Here is a 17,929-nt window from a genome sequence, read left to right on the forward strand (position 1 = left end):
TTTTAAACTGCTAAAAGTGTCACATCATTAAAATGTGTCAGTCTTTTCTCTCACACATTTTAAAGCCCAAACATCACACCCATTACAAACCAACCCATCTACCAATATGTTCCACCCATGTGTAACTAATCCCTCATCCCTTCTAAATAACCCCAAAAGACATATCTCTCTCACAACTGTCTACATCAAAGCCATCAAACTCTTTTCCTCTCTCAGAAAACCCTTTATCTCTCTCTCGTGTATTTGCTCTAAAAAGCCACCATGTCTTCCTAAAATCCAGATTCTCCGAAGGCCACCATTGTTACCCCTACTATGTCTTCGTCTCATGAAGCACAACAGCATGAGCCTGAGTCGCAACCTTCACCTAGTGAAAATCACATCTTCGACCAACAACCACCCACTGTCTCCTCTACGACCCCATCGAGTTCTGGTTCTCATCATAGATGGAAAAATCAAATACCCAAAAGGTTTGTCGCTACAACCTCTCCCTCTGCTTGGCTGGAAAAAATGGCAGAAGACGAAATAGTAGACGGAGAAAAGGGAATAGATATTTTGAGTCAGCAGGTTGGGGAGGTAGCTGTAGCCCAATAGGCTGTTGCTGGTTGTGGTGAAGCATCTAAAGTTCCTGTTGCTCCTCCTGCTCTCTAACGTTTGATCTGATGTTGTTTCTCTATCAAGTAATGCCCCTCTTGCATCTACTGATTCTACATTGTTGGATGTAAGTGAGAAATAAGCTATAAAGAACATGTTGTTTATTGTTACCGAAGGAGGGTTGGTTGGGGATTATGTGTTTGGTGATGTGACTGTTGGGTCTCAGGGGGAAGGAAAAGGGAATGGGGATGGAAGTTGGAAACTGATGCCTCATGGTGACTTGGTGCCAGTTAGTATTACAGGGGAGCCAACAAAGGGACCCGCTCCATCTGCCAAAGAAGAGCTCTATGTTCCTACTTGGGATGAAACCCCATGCTCTACAAAAGAGCCACTGGACAGTACTGACCCTGCTCCTTCTCCTCACTTTGATGCAGTGCCATTAGATTTTGTAATTCCATAGATGAGACCTTTGTCTAAAGAAGAAGATGACGATAGTGATGAGGACTATGATAACGTGCATGTGGCACAGTTTATCGCTGCTAGAAGTGGTAGGGTAGTCCCCAAAGAGCCCGTTCTTAAAAGACCCACTACTAGGCATCATGAGAAAGAAGCCCTTGAGAGTGCTTTGAAGAGAAATAAGGAGAAAAGGAAAAGAAGAAGGTTGGTAAAAGGGGGAAAATTAGTAAATGAGGAGGATCTGCCTCCGGAAAACATTGTGGATGTTAAAGATGAAGAGGTGAATGAGGAACCTGCTTCCCTTATTTGTAAATCCTCTAAGAAGTTTGTTCTTGTAAAGCCCAAGGGAGGATCGTCTGTGAAAGGTGTGGAGATTGATAAAGAGAAGAGTGTTGAAGAAAAGGAGTCTGGAGAAAAAAGTAAGTCTGAAAAGAAGGAGAAAAGTGTGAAGAAGTCTCAGAAGAGGAATGCAAGTGACAAAGAGGAACATGGTTCCTTCAAGAAAGCCAAAGTGAAAGTGTCTGAAGTTGACAGAAGAGAAAACCTGAAGAAGCAAAGGGTGTTGTGGGGCAGAGTGTTTGATGTTGATATCCTTGAAATGTCAGGCATAAGATAAGTGGTTGCAATATGCGAGTTTCAGAAGTGGACCCATCTATTTACCATTCAGAGTCCCAAGGTCTATTAAGAGGAGGTTCGCAGTTTCTACGCGGATCGTTTCACTATGGAAGACGACAATATCTGCCTGAAGATTAATGGAGTGGATTTTGTGATGGATAAAGTTGTAATGGGAAGTATCTTAGGTGTATCCACTGGAGGGATCTCGTATGTTGAAGGAACCTATTCAACTGACTTTAGGAAGATCATTCTAAAGACTCAGGCTGTTCAGAGAGGGGAACGGGTACACAAGAAGGCCTTGCTTCCAGAATATCAGCTCATGTTTTAGATAGTGAACGAGGTCCTGCTCCCTCACGTAGAGAGACGTTCCATTACTTCAATAGCAGACGTGTTCCTCATGGAAGCATTGGATGGATACACTACCATCAACATGTCTGGTATCATGATTGAACATATGAAAAAGGTGACAGACTTCAAGGATGGGAACTATGATTTGGCTTATGGGTTCTTGCTCACTAGAGTGTTTGAATATTTCAAAGTCCCTTTGGGAAGAGCAGCGGTGGAAACTCGAAAGCAAACGTTCTCAATGACTACCTTGGAGGAGTGAGTGAATAGACAAGAGGGGGGAGTTGGCAGTAATTCTACGATTTCTCAGCTGATCGATGCTCAGACTGCTGCTAACGAGGAAATAAGGAGGCTGAAGGCTAGGAATTCCATTCTTGAGGGACAACTCAGTCAAGCCAAATTGGAACCCGGTTCTAGCTGTGCACAAGGTGCAGAGGTTGCCTGCTTGACGGCTGAATATGTAGACCTGAGAAAACAAGTTAAGAACCTGAAAGAGCAACTGATAAATGCGCAACGATCTGCAAATGCTCGAGTGGATATTCTCCTCAAAGCCCTTGACTCTTCATTCTTCCCTCCGTCTTCCAGTGCCCCTTAAACAGTCCCATTGTCAGTGTCTAGTTTAACTGTGCTTGTCTTAGTCCTAGTGTCCTGTCTTGGCTTGTTGCTTTTATGATTGTGGTACTTTAAGTTTATTTTTTGTGTGGATGTTTTGTAACAATAGTACTACTGCCTATGTTTTTCTTCTCAAACTAATCAATGAGCATCTCAGTCTTTTGTTACGCATGTTATACTCTTGTGCTCTTTTTTAGCTATGTTGTGTATACACGAGTGACATGAGTTAACTTTGCTGGACTTCTTTTTGCGTTTACTTGCATATATTTTTTTTATGATGCCAAAGGGGGAAGAAAATTGAAGGAGAGAAAGAGAAATAGGTTCTCAGGGGGAATATAACTAATATGCAGGGTGAATTATATAGAGATCTGATTCTTAGGGGAAACTTCAATTCTAAGCTTGTCATCATCAAAAAGGGGAAAATTGATAAGTTATGTGCCTTTGTATTTTGATGATTTAACAAACTTCATATGAGAACGAGATAGGGAATTTGATACACAACCTCAAAGTGCTCAGAACAACAAGCTACACGTCTGGCACAAGTTCCAATAATATCAGTCAAAGAAATGGCAGAGGAAACAGATGGCTATCAGTTTCTCCGGTCACAATACAAGTCAACTCCTTACAGCTATTAAAGTTGTTGCGCTATTGCACTGCACACGCAACAGTACATCAGTCACTTTTTGGAGCATGCTGTGTAACAGATACTTGCTTACATCATCCCAATGACCTCACTTATATATTATCAACATGAGGCAAGGAAAAACACACACTTGAAAACCCTAAATCATTAAGTCTCTCTCAAGTGTATTGCCGCCTTCATTCACTCCAAGGCTTGAAGAACAAAGCAGCAACAGAACAAAGGACCAGATCCCGGCACTGAGTTCATCGCGTGTCCTTAGTATTGTTGTATCTTTATTAATGTTATTCACTTGTAAATCCTACTCAGTTTAGTTAGAAGCATCTAGTAGGATATCTTTTGTAAACCATAAACTGTGTTTGTGTTTGGCTAGAGTTAGTCAAAGTGGTGAGCTTTGTTATGGAGTTATTACAAAGAGGCTTGCAATAGAGTTATTGCAAGTAGGTGAGGGATTAAGAGTTTAATTCCTAGGTTAAAATAGGTTGTAATCTAAAGTTGCTCGATTAGTGAAGTTGAAATCCTACGAGTGTAGGTCGTGGATTTTAATCCCTTGAGCTGGGAGTTTTTCACGTAAAATATTGTCGTGTCATTTACTTACTCTTGTGTGTGTGTATTTTGTGGGAAGTTCTCTATACAGTTTGGTGGACTCTAAGTTTTCATCAAGTTAGATCAACCTGTTTTATAATGTGTTTGTCTTGCTTGTCTTGTTTTTCAAGGAAGCAATGTAAATTCCTTCCGGATGATGTATTAGTTGATATTGTGCGGAGACTCCCTGCAGAAGACCTACTCAGTTGCAAACAAGTTTGCAAGCAATGGAATTCTTTAATTTCAACACCATGGTTCAACAACATGTATGTAAACTATGGTGCAGCAGTTCCTACAATTGTTGTCCATCGGTTAAATAGAAGTGAGAGCAAGAAAGTAATAATGTTTCTAGATTGTAGGGAGAAGTGTCAGGGTATTCTAAGAAAAGAAAAGAATAATAAGGTGCTGATTGATAATTCAAGTGAATTCTAAAAAGTTGCGAGATACTTCATTGAATTTCTTCACTCGTCTTGTGATCTTTTCGTATCATGGCTTGCTCTTATTTGCACATTGCGACCGGAAAAATACACAGAGCATCGTCAACCCTATCACCCGAGAGCAAGTTACCTTCAGCATTCCTTAGTTGGGCACTCTTTTTCAATCCAATCGCCAGGGAATATTTTGTGCTCTGGACAATGTTTGGAGAAGCATTTAAACCAGAGCAATTCAAATAGCTCAGGCTTAGCTCACTGTTGTCAAATGACCTGGATGTTAAAACAGGATGGAAAAGGCTTCCCAGTCTAGCACCTAAGATTTCCCAATCTCCTATTGTGATAAGAGATGCTGCTATTTATTAGATGGCTGGACAATATGGTAATAATAATCACGCTTCTTGCGAAGAATGTATCATAATATTTGACATACAAAGGGAGGAATTTCATGCGATATCTCATCCCGGAGAAAAATGTGATAGCCAGTTTAATGACATGCATGTTAACTACGGTACGGTTATGCAGCATTTCCTACAATGGTTGTCTTCCAACAACGCGGTCTTAGTCAGACCATACAATTTGATCTGGAGAATTGGGTTGAAAAGCGTCAGGGAATACTAAGGAAGAAGAAAACAAATTCAAGTGTAGTAAAGAGATGTATCGAGGGAGAACAACATCGTTTCCCTTCACTACCGGCCTCATCTTTTACATACCTTGGGTTGCTCCTGTTTACACAAGAAAGCGACGATAATAGGACACATTTCGTCCTCAACCCTATCACCACAGAAGAAGTTTCCTTCCCCATCCCGTATGGTCAAATTTGTGCATTCTTTTTTCATCCACTCACCAAGGAATATTACGCGATCTGGACAGTATGTCGAAAAAATAATAAACCAGATCAATTCAAATAGCTTAGGCTTAATTATCTCACTGTTGTCAGATAACTTGGATCTCGGAACAGGCTGAAAAATGCTTTATCGAGTACCTAGAATTTCCTCATCTCCCATAATAAAAAGAGAATGCAAATTCTATACGTTTACTATATATATATATATATATATATACATACATACATACATACGTACATACATACATACATCTTTAACGTAGTACGCTGTTCTAATAACTATAATTGTAATTCTATGCGGCTAAACGAATATTGGTTGGGCTGAAGTAGTTCGCTAAATCTTGTAATTTGAGAGTCTACATTCTACAATGATTATGGCGCAATCCCAATTTCTGCAACTAAGGAATTATTTGAAGAATCAAACCAATAAGTTCACGGAACTAGATACTTCGAAAACACCTCAGATTCTATTGCAAAAGTCAAAATTGTTAGCCCAAAGTTATCACATACAACTTACAATTTGATTTTTTAGTGATAAAAAGATCCTATATTGTCAAATATTCAATATTAGGTTTAATAAAATCTAATTGCGTTAGTTAGTTTAGAAAAAAGAACTACATAATGTGAGAACTTGAGTTGCATCTATTTACCGTGAGAAGTACAAACATAAGATAAGTACATCAACTTCTTGAGATAAGTACAGATTTTATATATACACAAGATTACGAGTACAAGATAACTACTTATAAGATTAATATAAGATAGAGTTAAGAGTTCTAGTACTCCACTCCTTAGACCATTCTTCGGATCCAAGACCGCTAGAATTTTCCCATATATATATAGCCTCTTTCTAGTTATTAATGTCGTACTCCCTCTTTTTCAATTTATGTAAAATTATTTGATTGGGCACGGAGTTTAAGGAAAAATGAAGATTTTTGAAATTTGTGGTACTAAACAAATAAAAAGAGACCCAGAGTATTTGTGTTGTTATAAAAGCTTCTCATTAAGGGTAGAATTGTAAGTTTAAGCTAAAATATTTTCAAATTTAGAAAGGAATCATTCTTTTTAGAACGGACCAAAAAGGAAATAGGTTCACATAAGCTGGAATGGAAGGAGTAGTATTTATAATTTTCCTTTCACCCTAAAAACTATATCAAACAGTATCATAATGGTTCATTCTTGCTTGTGTTATATTCCAACTAAGCATTTTAAACCTCTTCCAGATGACGTATGGATGGATATTCTAAGCAGACTTCCGGCAGAAGACCTATTCCGTTGCCAACTTATCTGCAGGTATTGGAACTTTTTAATATCAACACCAGATTTCAACGACTTGTATCTAAACCGTGGCCCTGCTCCTGTTTTGATATTCCAACAGATATCATTCGAAAAAGTTCCAAAGAATCTACTATTTCTCGAGGAATGGGACGAAAAGCATCAAGAAATTACTACACTGCTAAAAATCTGCTAAAAACCGATCAACTATTTCCGACCAACGTTGGTCGGTCAAAAAAAGCGACCAAAAACCGTCCAGGTTGGACGAAAACTGGGGAAATTTTTTTTTACATTTTTTAAAAACTAAATACCGACCAACGTTGGTCGGTAAATTGGTCAACGAATTGACCCAGCTGGTCAGACAAGAAAATTTTGGATTACCGACCAACGTTGGTCGGTAATCTGGATCCAATTTTTTAAATTTTAATAATTATTTTATTATTTAAAATATTTTATAATATTTAAGAATTTATATTTAAAATTACCGACCAACGTTGGTCGGTTAATGTAGGGGAAGCATTTACCGACCAACTTTGGTCGGTAATTGTTATTTTCTGCAAAATAACCGACCAAAGTTGGTCGGTTATTACGTCAACATTGATCAAACTTTCGAATTACTTTTATATTTACTATCTAAATAATATAAATGTAATTCGTTAACACTTTTGTAATACAAATAATGAATACACTAACATATACTATATATAACATGCTATTTGTAAATTGATTCATCGACTTATAACTTACTTAGATGCATCGATGAATATTAAAAATAAAACGTTTGACATATATCGACTAATAGTAAAAACAAAACGTCTCGACTTATATCGATTAATCTAGCTATGCCATGCATTATTAGTGATGAATAAATGAAAATTAAAAGAATTAATACTAAACATCTTTGACATATATATATATATATATATATATATACTAAACATCTTTGACATATATATATATATATATATGGATCACAAATTAAATAAACGAAAGAAGCTATTAGTATTAAGTAAACGAGTTAAATTAATAGGTCAAACATGGTCAAACTTTAACAAGCTATATATATACACACTAACATATACTATAACAAGCTATATATATAGTTAAAGTATTACAGTGAAGTGTGTTTGTGTGTGTATATATATATATAAGAACACGAAGCGCTAGGACCACAGAGTCGGGTTCTTTTAGGGATAGACTTGGGAAAATACTAATTAGTATATATACTTTATCATCAAATATATCTATTTGTAAATTGATTCATCGACTTATAACTTACTTATATGTATCGATGAATATTAATCGATGATTCATCAAAACGTCTCGACCTATATATCGATTAATCTATGTCATGCATTATTAGTGATGAACGAATGAAAAAAGAAGTTATTAGCATCAATTACAATATAGTGTATGTGTGTGAGAGAGAAATTACTCACATACTTAATTATAACTTAGAATTAATTTATTATAATTAAATTAATAATTTATTATAATTTATTAAAATTAAATAGTTAATATAATTATTTATAAAGATTATGCTTATAGTTTATAATTATTTATAATAATTGCATAATTAAATAAAATAAATACTTGTAGTTTATAATATTTTTTTTATAGTTTATAATATTTTAAGAAAAAAAAACACAAAAAAAAGAATTTAATTTTTTGTTAATTAGTTTTATTAACTAATTAGTTTTGTTAATTAGTCAATTATTTATGAATTAGTTTAGTTTAGGGTATGGGTTGAATTTCTTTAGTTTAGTTAGTTTATGTTTAAACTCGTAGGATATGAATTGAAATTTTAGTTTTTAGGATTTGTTCTTGTGAATTGAACTTTTAGGATATGAATTGAACTTTTAAGATATGAATTGGACCTTTTGGATATGAATTGAACTTTTAGGATATAAATTGGTGTAATTAGGAAAAAATAATTATCTTGAATTAACTAAAAAAGATATAATTAATTTATAATTGTAGAATAAATTAATTTGTTCTTGTGAATCGAACTTTTAGGGTATGGGTTGAATTTCTTTAGTTTAGTTAGTTTATGTTTAAACTCGTAGGATATGAATTGAAATTTTAGTTTTTAGGATTTGTTCTTGTGAATTGAACTTTTAGGATATGAATTGAACTTTTAAGATATGAATTGGACGGCCTGTTCAATGCAGATGGATGTATCCCTTTGAGAGGTAATATTATAAGTTTGATGTAATATTCTATTTTATTTGAATGTTCTTGGCTAACATGAGATTATGTAGGAAAATTGGCAAATGCAAATAATTTGTTAAGCAGAGGAATAAGATTGAAGGATCTATATGCGAAGCCTATCTTGCAAAGGAAACTGCACATTTTTGTTCTTATTATTTTGAGAGTAACGTGCCATGTTCTAGGAATAGGCCCAATAGGCACACTGTCGAATGTGTGAATGATCCATTATATCCACCAATGTCCATATTCAATCAACCAGGCCGATGTTCTAAGGATGTTAGAAAGAGAAGTTTGAGTGATATGGAGTACAAGTCAGCTACACTTCATGTGTTGCTAAATTGTCCCGAAATTGTACCATTTCTTAAGTAAGTATTGATTTATTAGTTATCAAAATGTAAAATTTACTGTGACTACATATTGATGCAACTACTAAAAATATTTGATATGTCACAGTCACTTCGTGGGTCAATTTGGCTATGATGTTGTATATACGAGATTTGATACGTGGTTCAAACAGTTTGTAAGTGTGTGTGTGTATATATATATATATATATATATATATATATATATATATATATATATATAGTGAATGTATAAAAATTGATTCATAAGTTGTGCTGACTTATGAATTTTTTTAACTCTATGTAGGTAAATAATCCAAATAATGGTGTAAATCAATTTTTGAAAGATATATCTTGGGGACCTGGGCTTCAGGTCACAACAATGTCTAAGTACGTAGTGAATGGTTATAAGTTTCATACAGAGGATTGCTCTAAAAATAAAAATAGCAACAACAGCGGGGTGTGGGTTCAAGGTGGTGATGGCAACCAAGTTGGAGATATTGATTATTATGGTGTGGTCAAAGAAATATTACAACTAGAATATACAGGTTGGCCATATAAGAAATTGATACTCTTTAGATGCAAGTGGTTTGACCCAAATCCAACAAGAGGTACAAGAGTACACAACCAATACAACATAATTGAGGTTAATCATACGAGGGAGTATGATCGCTATGATCCTTTCATAATTGCACATAACGTTAGGCAAGTGTATTATGCTCCTTATCCATTGCGGCGGAATAAGTCCGATTGGTGGGTTGTAATAAAAACTAAGCCTGTAGGTAGGGTGGAAGTCGAGAATGTGTTAGATGTTGCATATCAAAATGATATCTCCAATGTTCACCAAATAGTGGACGATCAGTTAGAAAATGATTTGGAACATCCTGAACGCATATTGGAAGAAGTTGATATAAATGAAGTAACAATAATAGAAAATGAGGACGAAGAATCAACTGATGAAGCTCAAACAAGCGAGGACGAAGAATTCTCGGACGAGGAACAATACATCGATAAGGATTAAAAAGTTGGTTTTTTAAAGCACTCTCGTTTTATAGCTAGTTTCTTATATGTTTCAATCTAAATGTGTATTATATTATGCAGATGGCAGGCAAGGGTCAAGGTAACAATGACCCTACTAGTTCTCGGGGTCGAGAAAAGAGTAGGAAGGGAAAGAGGAGGGTAGAAAATAATACTCCCTCTTGTCCACCCTTTTCAGAGATGCCTGGCTATACTGAGCTGCCACAGCATCACGAGCCGTACACCTTCATTCAGACATCCAGTCTTCCATCACAGGGCCATAGGACTATACGTCCGACATACAGTCCAGCTGCCTCACAGCCATCTGCATCACATCCACATGGATCACATCCCTACATATCACAGCCACATGGATCGCATCCATCCATGTCATAGCCACTCAGGTCACAGCCACTCGGGTCACAGCCATCGGTATCACATCCACTTGGGTCGCATCCAGCTATGTCGCAGTCACAGGGATCGCAACCATCTTCATCATCGACTCCATCTATTGCAGGCCTTCACCTGCGAGGCATTAGCTCTGACCCGCCTACACCGTCTTCACATGCCTCTGATACACATGCTTCGGATGGTGATGACGAGGTAGTGCATTATGATCGATATGGCAGGATCATCATAGTCCCTAAGGGTGATGGGTAAGTGTTATTCATTATTTTTTCGTCTATTGATTTGTAACATTTTTACTAAGATATTAATGTATTTTTATTGTTAAATTGCAGGTTCAGGCTGGGTAATAAGACTACGAGGATAATCACCAATGCCATCAGAAAGCTTTATGATGGCCCTTATGCGACTTGGACTGATTGCCCATTCTCACTGAAGGAGCAAATTTTTAATCAATTTAAGGTATAAATGTTCTTTTAAACAGTTTAATAATTTATATTTATGTTTCCATCTAATATTTAACTTTTGAAATACAGAGCAAGTGTATATAGGAAGACCACTATAGCGCGGAAGTGGCTGCAAATTTTCATCATAAAGCTCGCAAGAGATTGGCAGATGCTTTCTCGGATGCTAGAAAGAAGAACAAGAGGCCTGGCTGGTTACTTGAGAATTTGTAGAATGATTTGCAAAGGCAATGGCTTACAGCAGAGTTCTTAGAGAGGAGCGAAAAAAGAAAGAAATCTCGCGCATCCGAGAAGGGAGGCTCCTTGCACACTGGAGGTGTGATCAGCCTAGGGACAATAAAAAGAAGATTGGCACGTAATTGCTTAAATTATTTTACTTTTCTAAGTATATCTATTCTGTTTATTAACTAAATTATATTTTCAGGAAAAGAAGTATGGGCGTCCAATGAGTCATGATGAGCTATTCAAGGAGACACATATTGTGAAGAAGAAGAAAGAGGGGGATCAAGATAGGTGGGTCGAGGACCGGGCCTCGACTGCATATGTAAGCTTTCAATTTTCTTTAAGTATTATAATTTACTTTTATAAAAATTTTGAAATACTGATTTAATTTAAAATAATATAGGGTCGCTACCAAAGTAACGTGGAGGAATTCATCCGTAGTCATCCAGCTGGTGAATCGGGTGAGCCAACCCAACCTTCGGACGAGGATGCTGAAAGAATATGGTTGGAGTCTGTTGGCGGTCCAAAATGGGGGAAGGTATACGGGCTTCCTACTAAAAACTTCCATCGCTATAAGTGTGGAATGCGAGGAATATGGACTTCCTCACAAGGCGAGCAACTTAATAGGAGAGCCTCTCCGCTATGCGGGAGACAGTGACAAAGCTCACATCAGAGCTAGAAGCGGCCAAGGAAAGAGAAAGGCTTAGAGATGCTCAATTCCTTGGCATGCAAGCTCAGATCAGAACTCTCCTATCTAGTAGAGCTTTTTCGTTGCCCCGATCTCATGAGTCATCTCCAGAGGGTCGACCTCCACATGATCGTTCCTCCCGTCCTGCTCGTGATCGTTCCTCCCGTCCTCCCCGTGATCGTGATTCCCGTCCTCCACAAGACTGTTCTCTATATCGTCTTGTAAATGCAAGTTCATCAGACGGTGATGATGATGTTGTAGAAAACACCCCTTGACTTTTATATACTTTGAACTAGACAAATAGAACCAGTTTTGAACTAGTTGTAATTAGTTTTAACTTGGTTTTGGATTTTTATGTTCAATTGAACTTTAATTTGTTAGTTTTAAAGTATTTATTGAATGTTTTGGTTGTTGTTGTTGTTGTATTGTTGTTGTTGTTGTGGTGGTGTTGTTGTTGTTGTTGTTGTTGTTGTATTGTTGTTGTTGTTGTTGTTGTTGTTGTTGTTATGTTGTTGTTGTTGTTGTTGTTGTTGTTGTTGTTGTTGTTGTTGTTGTATTGGTATGCTGGCAGGTGGTGTAGCTGCCAAAACAGGCATTTTATGCCAAAATTAAACCCAGAAAAACCGACCAAAGTTGGTCGGTTTTTAATAAAAAAAATAAATTATTCCAAAATACCGACCAAAGTTAGTCGGTTAATGAACATTGAATTCCCAGAATTCAACATTACCGACCAACTTTGGTTGGTATTTTGCTTGCACTGTTGAGATTACCGACCATAGTTGGTCTGTAATGTTTAATTTTAATTATTTTTAAAAAATATATATTTTCAATTACCGACCAAGTTGGTCGGTTTTTTTTAATTTTAATAATTAATAAAAAAAATATAATTTAGTTAAACCGACCAACTTTGGTCGGTAAAATTAAATTAATAAAATATATTTCCGATCAAAGTTGGTCGGTAAGTAATTAAACTTGTCAGATGGTCGTTTTAATCTACTGACCAAAGTTGGTCGGTAATTTCCGACCAACTTTGGTCGGTAAGCCATTCCGACCATCAAAACACCGTCCACACCGTAATGGTCGCATTTTGGTCGGTAATTTGCCATAACCGACCAACATTGGTCGGTTTTTAGCGAATTTCTAGTAGTGCTACTAGTTAAAAGATTCGAGTGAAATCAAAATTGCAGTGAGATAACTGTTAGCTTTAAGATTTCACGTATTAATTTGATAATAACAAACCAACATAATTATTACTTGTGGTAATATTATTCTTGCACATGCCTATTCAAGAAAGAAGATGCTGGTTTATTCGAGAAATAAGATGCTGATAAAGATCCAAACAAATATGAAAAAGTAAATATCATGTGATGAATTTATCAAGGAAGATTATTTTCACAGATTTAATCTCCAAGCGTCATAGAAGGAATAATATTTGAAAATCGTATTTCAAATATTGAATGGTTTACTACAATATCATAAGAAGACTCTACGGAAATTATGCAAGGAAAGCTCTTAAATATCTTGAAACGAAGGTTGCTAAAATTCTGGAGAAGATCTATTATTTTGTGCAAGGAAGATACTATATGGAAAAGATACTACAAGGCCAAGGAAGAATATATTCTCTATGGAAAGAAAATATATTATGAATATAGTACAATCTATATTATGGAAAGAGATTATTTTCAAAGATCAAGAAAGTAATATTTTCGATATAAGAAGAATATATTTTCTATGGAAAGAAAATATATTATGGATGTAGTACAATCTATATTATGGAAGGAGATTATTTCCCAAGATCAAGAAAGGAATATTTTCAATATAATAGGAGTTCAAAGATATATTGAGATCTTCATATTGAAGACAATATTCAAGACCCAAAGTCAAAGGAAGAGGATCTTGATATTCTCTTGGGTTGTCTACATAAGAACTCATACTTGTATAGCCGGAAGAAGGGCTCACAAGTGTTGGGTTTTATTACAATTTCAAGGCAAGACTATTAAAAAGAATTTCCAAGTCACTTCAAGCTTTTGATATGAAAATAAATTATATTTCCAAGATCTATGTAAACAAGGGAAACTGCAAATCAATCTTGAAAGGAAAGAAGGAGACAAAGCGAGATTTTATTTCCACAAGTCAAGAGGCAAACATCGAGATGAAATTCAAAAGTGTTTACAGACAAGGATAGAAGAAGAAAAATAATGAAGTTGTACAAGATTGACCATAAAGGAAGAGGAGCAAAGCTTGGAAAAGAAATTTACAGTTATGAAGAAAAGAAGAAATATGGATGAAATAAAAAGATTCCATGGGATTTACTACAGAAGGAAAGAATATTTATTTGTAGGAAGGAATTAAAATTAGGAAGAATTTGTTAAAGGAGCACAAAGAAGATTTTCTTAAGAAGGAAAGCCATCATATATCACATTGACCATGATATAAGGATCGTATATTCTGCATTAATGAGAAAATCAGCAACGTTCATATTGGAGGCAACAATATAAGTTGAAGAGCAACCGAGAAGAAAATCCGCACAGCCTTCTATACAATTATCTACCCAACTACAAGTTCTTTATTCTACTCTTAACAAGCATTGTAATTCATTTTTCATAGATTACTGTGTACAAAAAAGAGTGAAGAGAGACAGAAAAATATTGGAGAAGCAGTGTGTCTTTAGAGGTTGTGTCATTATTCATTTCTCTGGTGAGCGAGTGAAAACCAAAGAGTCGTTGTTGGTGAGCGAGTAAAAACTAATCTTTTGCGTTGTTGGTGAGCGTGTTAAAACCAACCCTTATTCGTTGTTGGTGAGCGAGTGAAAATCAACCTTGTAAAGGTTGGTAGTGAATGTTGAAAATCATACAAGCTATACTTAACTCATATTATATAGAGCTAAAGAGATAACCTCCTTGCAACCCAAAGAGGCTGGAGTAGGATACCGCATTGTTTCCGAATCAGTATAAAATTTCTGGTATCATTTACCAAACTGCTTTTATATTTTATTATAAGCAATTAATGTTTATTGAGATAAGTATTTGATTGAATCGAAGTACTAACAATATTATGCAGGTTGTCTCCGTATTAGTCGACTAGGTTTGAGGAGTAGTCGACTAGAAATTTAAAAAAGGCTACAATTCACCCCCCCCCCCCTCCCCCACTTGTACTTTCAATTGGTATCAAAGCAGGTCTCACATTTTTACTTTTGCTTAACATCAAGTGAGAAAAGATCATGTCAGCACACACAGTTATCAGAGCCTTACTCCAAGAGGGGACTTCTACATTAAGATCACCATATTTCAACAGACGATATTACACTCACTGGAAAGTTCGAATGGAAGATTTCATCAAATCTTATGCTGTCAAAGGATGGCAAGTCATCAAGAAGACTGGGTTTCCTCTCCTACAGTCCAAACTAGAAAACAAACTAGAAGGAAATATATCTACCGAAACCCTTTATATTGTTGATTATACTGATGAGCATATGACGATCGTGCAGATAAATTCAAAGGCAAAAAATCTATTATACAATGCTATAAGCGGAGAAGAATTTGAGAAAATATCAAGTTGTGACACAGCCAAAGAAATGTGGGATAAACTGGAAGTTACCTATGAAGGTACCGGTAAAGTAAAAGAGACAAGGATAAACTTTCTGATTCATGATTATGAGCTGTTTCAAATGAAAGATGATGAATCCATTGAAGACATGTTTGGCCGATTTAGTAAAATAGTTTGAGATCTAAAATCCTTTGGAAGACCATATTCAAGTGGTGAACAAGTCAGCAAAATTCTAAGAAGTCTACCTACTTTATGGCAACTAAAAGTAATTACTCTTGAATACGGAGATCTCGACAAACTATCATATGATGAACTTCGTGGAGACCTTATACCCTTTGAGCAAATCCATCTAAAAAAGAATGGACATGAAGAGAACAAAAAGAATGTTGCCTGTAAATCAACTATTGCTAAGTCTAAAGGTGAAGACGAAGAAGAAGGAGACAAACATCAAGATGATATTGCATTATTTTCTAGAGTTGTCTCTAACACGACGCGAAGAAGCAAGAATAATAGAAGAGGCAAATCAAGTTCTAGAAAAGGTAATGAAATAAGTGAGCAGAAAAATAGTGATAGAAAATGCTACGAATGCAGAAATTATGGTCGCATCCAAGCCAACTGTCCAGAACTAAAAAGGAAACTATCCAAGGGCAATCAGAAGAGAAAATCATCCATCGTATGGAGTGATGAATATATGCCAGATAAAGATCACAGTGGAGCTGCAAACCTTTGTTTTGAAGTGAAACAAGTGATAAAAGAAAATCTTTTGGTGCCTGGAGTGATGAAGATATATCAGACAACGATCATGAGAAATCTACAACCAACTGCTTCATGGCCCCAAGTGAAACAAGTGGTTGAGTATTATAATCCCGTTTTTCTATTTACTGCTCAATTTATACTCTACAGTCATTTTATGACTTACCAGGTTAGTTGGTTCGGGTCCGAAAGGATTTCAGAGTGAATTGAGACACTTAGTCTCATAATTAAAAACTTAAATTGGAAAAGTTGACCGGATGTTGACTTATGTGTAAACGACTCCGGATTTGAATACTGATGGTTATAAGTTTTATTCTATTTCAAACAAGTGATAAGTGAGAGTCGTGAAGATCAGAGGGTAAACGAGTTGAAGAAAATGAGGTTGGTCGAAGTTTGACATTTTGGGATAAAATACGGTCCAAGCTATAATATTCAATATTTATGGACTAGTGCTATATTATATGGCCTTGATAGTAAGGTATATGAATTATATTAGTATATAAGTAAAATGAGATTTAGAAATTAATTACGTGGGTAATTAGTTAAATGCAAGGATGTAATTAGGAATTAGTGGAAGACAAGTGTCCAAAATAGGGGACAATTATGGAGTCCACGTAGGACTACTCAAATCTTCACTTTATGACTCATGTTTCATGGATAGGTATATCTTGGTGGCTACTCCATGTCCAAGTTTCTTTTTCTTATTAAATGATTATTATATGGGCCCCACAACCCACTAAGTATTAGTAAACTTTAAAGTTTCATTTTCAAAATATGTATATTATTAACAAGCCTCAACACCTAGCCTTAAAAGCAAAAAAATGTGAGAGATTGAGAGGAAACTTTGGGATTGTATTTTAAAAAAATTTCTATCTTTGGATGGGGCAAAACGTGGGCAGCAAAATCATAATAGAGAATTTATCCCTCCATCTCTCATAGATTAGCTTGTCATAGCTGCTTATGGTATGACTGTTTGGAGCATAATTGGCAGGTCCTGGTTTATTAAGGTAAGATTCCATCTCTCATGTATGTTCTTGAGGTTGTTATTGTGTTATTAGTGATATGCTTCTTGAAGTTGGAAGAAGGAAGTGTATAAGGTACCGTATAAGAAGCATTTATTGGATTATCATTGAGTATTTTGACTAGATTACGTGTTTTTGAGGTAAAATTAGAGAATTTGGGCTTAATGATTTGAAAATAAGATTTGAGAATTTGAAGGTCGAGTTGTTGTAAGAATTTGGTAAATTTGGTATGGTTGGACTCGTGGATGAATGTGCGTTCATATTTTGTAACTTTTATCGGGTTCCGAAACGTGGCCCCCAGAGACGATTTTTGAGTGCAATTTCGGATTTTTGTTGGAAAATTTATATTTTCATATGGACTTAATTCCTATAATTTGTATTGACTGAATCGAATTATTTGTGGGTAGATTCGAGGAATTTGGAGGCCGATTCGCGAGGCAAAGGCATTACAGAATAAAGAATTACACGATTTTAGGTAAGTAACAGTTTTAAATTTAGTCCTGAGGCTATGAAACCCCGGATTATGTGTTATGTAATTGGTTTTGAGGTAACGCACATGCTAGTGACGGGCGTATAGGCGTGCACCGTAGAAATTGTGACTTGGTCAATCCCATGGATCTGTGTTGTTGAATAAATTGTTACTACCAATATATTTTTCCATGTATTAGGGAAATTGAACTATAAATCATGTTTAAACCATATGTTGACACTGTTGGGACCCACAGAGGTTGTGTACATATTAAATTATCTGTTAAATTACTATTTTGTACTCGGTCATAGTTTTACTTACATATTACATCTAGTCTCTCTTGTTCATTATTGATGCATCATATCATTGTTGTTATGCTGCTTACATGATTTCT

The 17,929-nt window shown here is 35.7% G+C and overlaps 2 protein-coding genes across 2 annotated transcripts; both read left to right on the top strand.

Annotated features, from left to right (window-relative positions):
• The first annotated feature begins 1,051 nt into the window (after positions 1 to 1,051).
• On the top strand, positions 1,052 to 1,663 carry LOC138904606 (uncharacterized). Its single transcript, XM_070193113.1, has one exon. It carries the CDS (start codon positions 1,052 to 1,054, stop codon positions 1,661 to 1,663), a length of 612 nt encoding a protein of 203 aa, XP_070049214.1.
• Positions 1,664 to 14,965: 13,302 nt separating this feature from the next.
• Positions 14,966 to 16,756, top strand: LOC138904613 (uncharacterized). The gene is made up of 3 exons (XM_070193118.1): positions 14,966 to 15,441; positions 15,490 to 16,213; positions 16,706 to 16,756. Exons 1-3 carry the CDS (start codon positions 14,966 to 14,968, stop codon positions 16,754 to 16,756), a joined length of 1,251 nt encoding a protein of 416 aa, XP_070049219.1.
• Positions 16,757 to 17,929: the final 1,173 nt, after the last annotated feature.

Source organism: Nicotiana tomentosiformis, chromosome 1, assembly GCF_000390325.3.
Source record: "Nicotiana tomentosiformis chromosome 1, ASM39032v3, whole genome shotgun sequence".
In the NCBI taxonomy this organism is placed as follows: domain Eukaryota; kingdom Viridiplantae; phylum Streptophyta; class Magnoliopsida; order Solanales; family Solanaceae; genus Nicotiana; species Nicotiana tomentosiformis.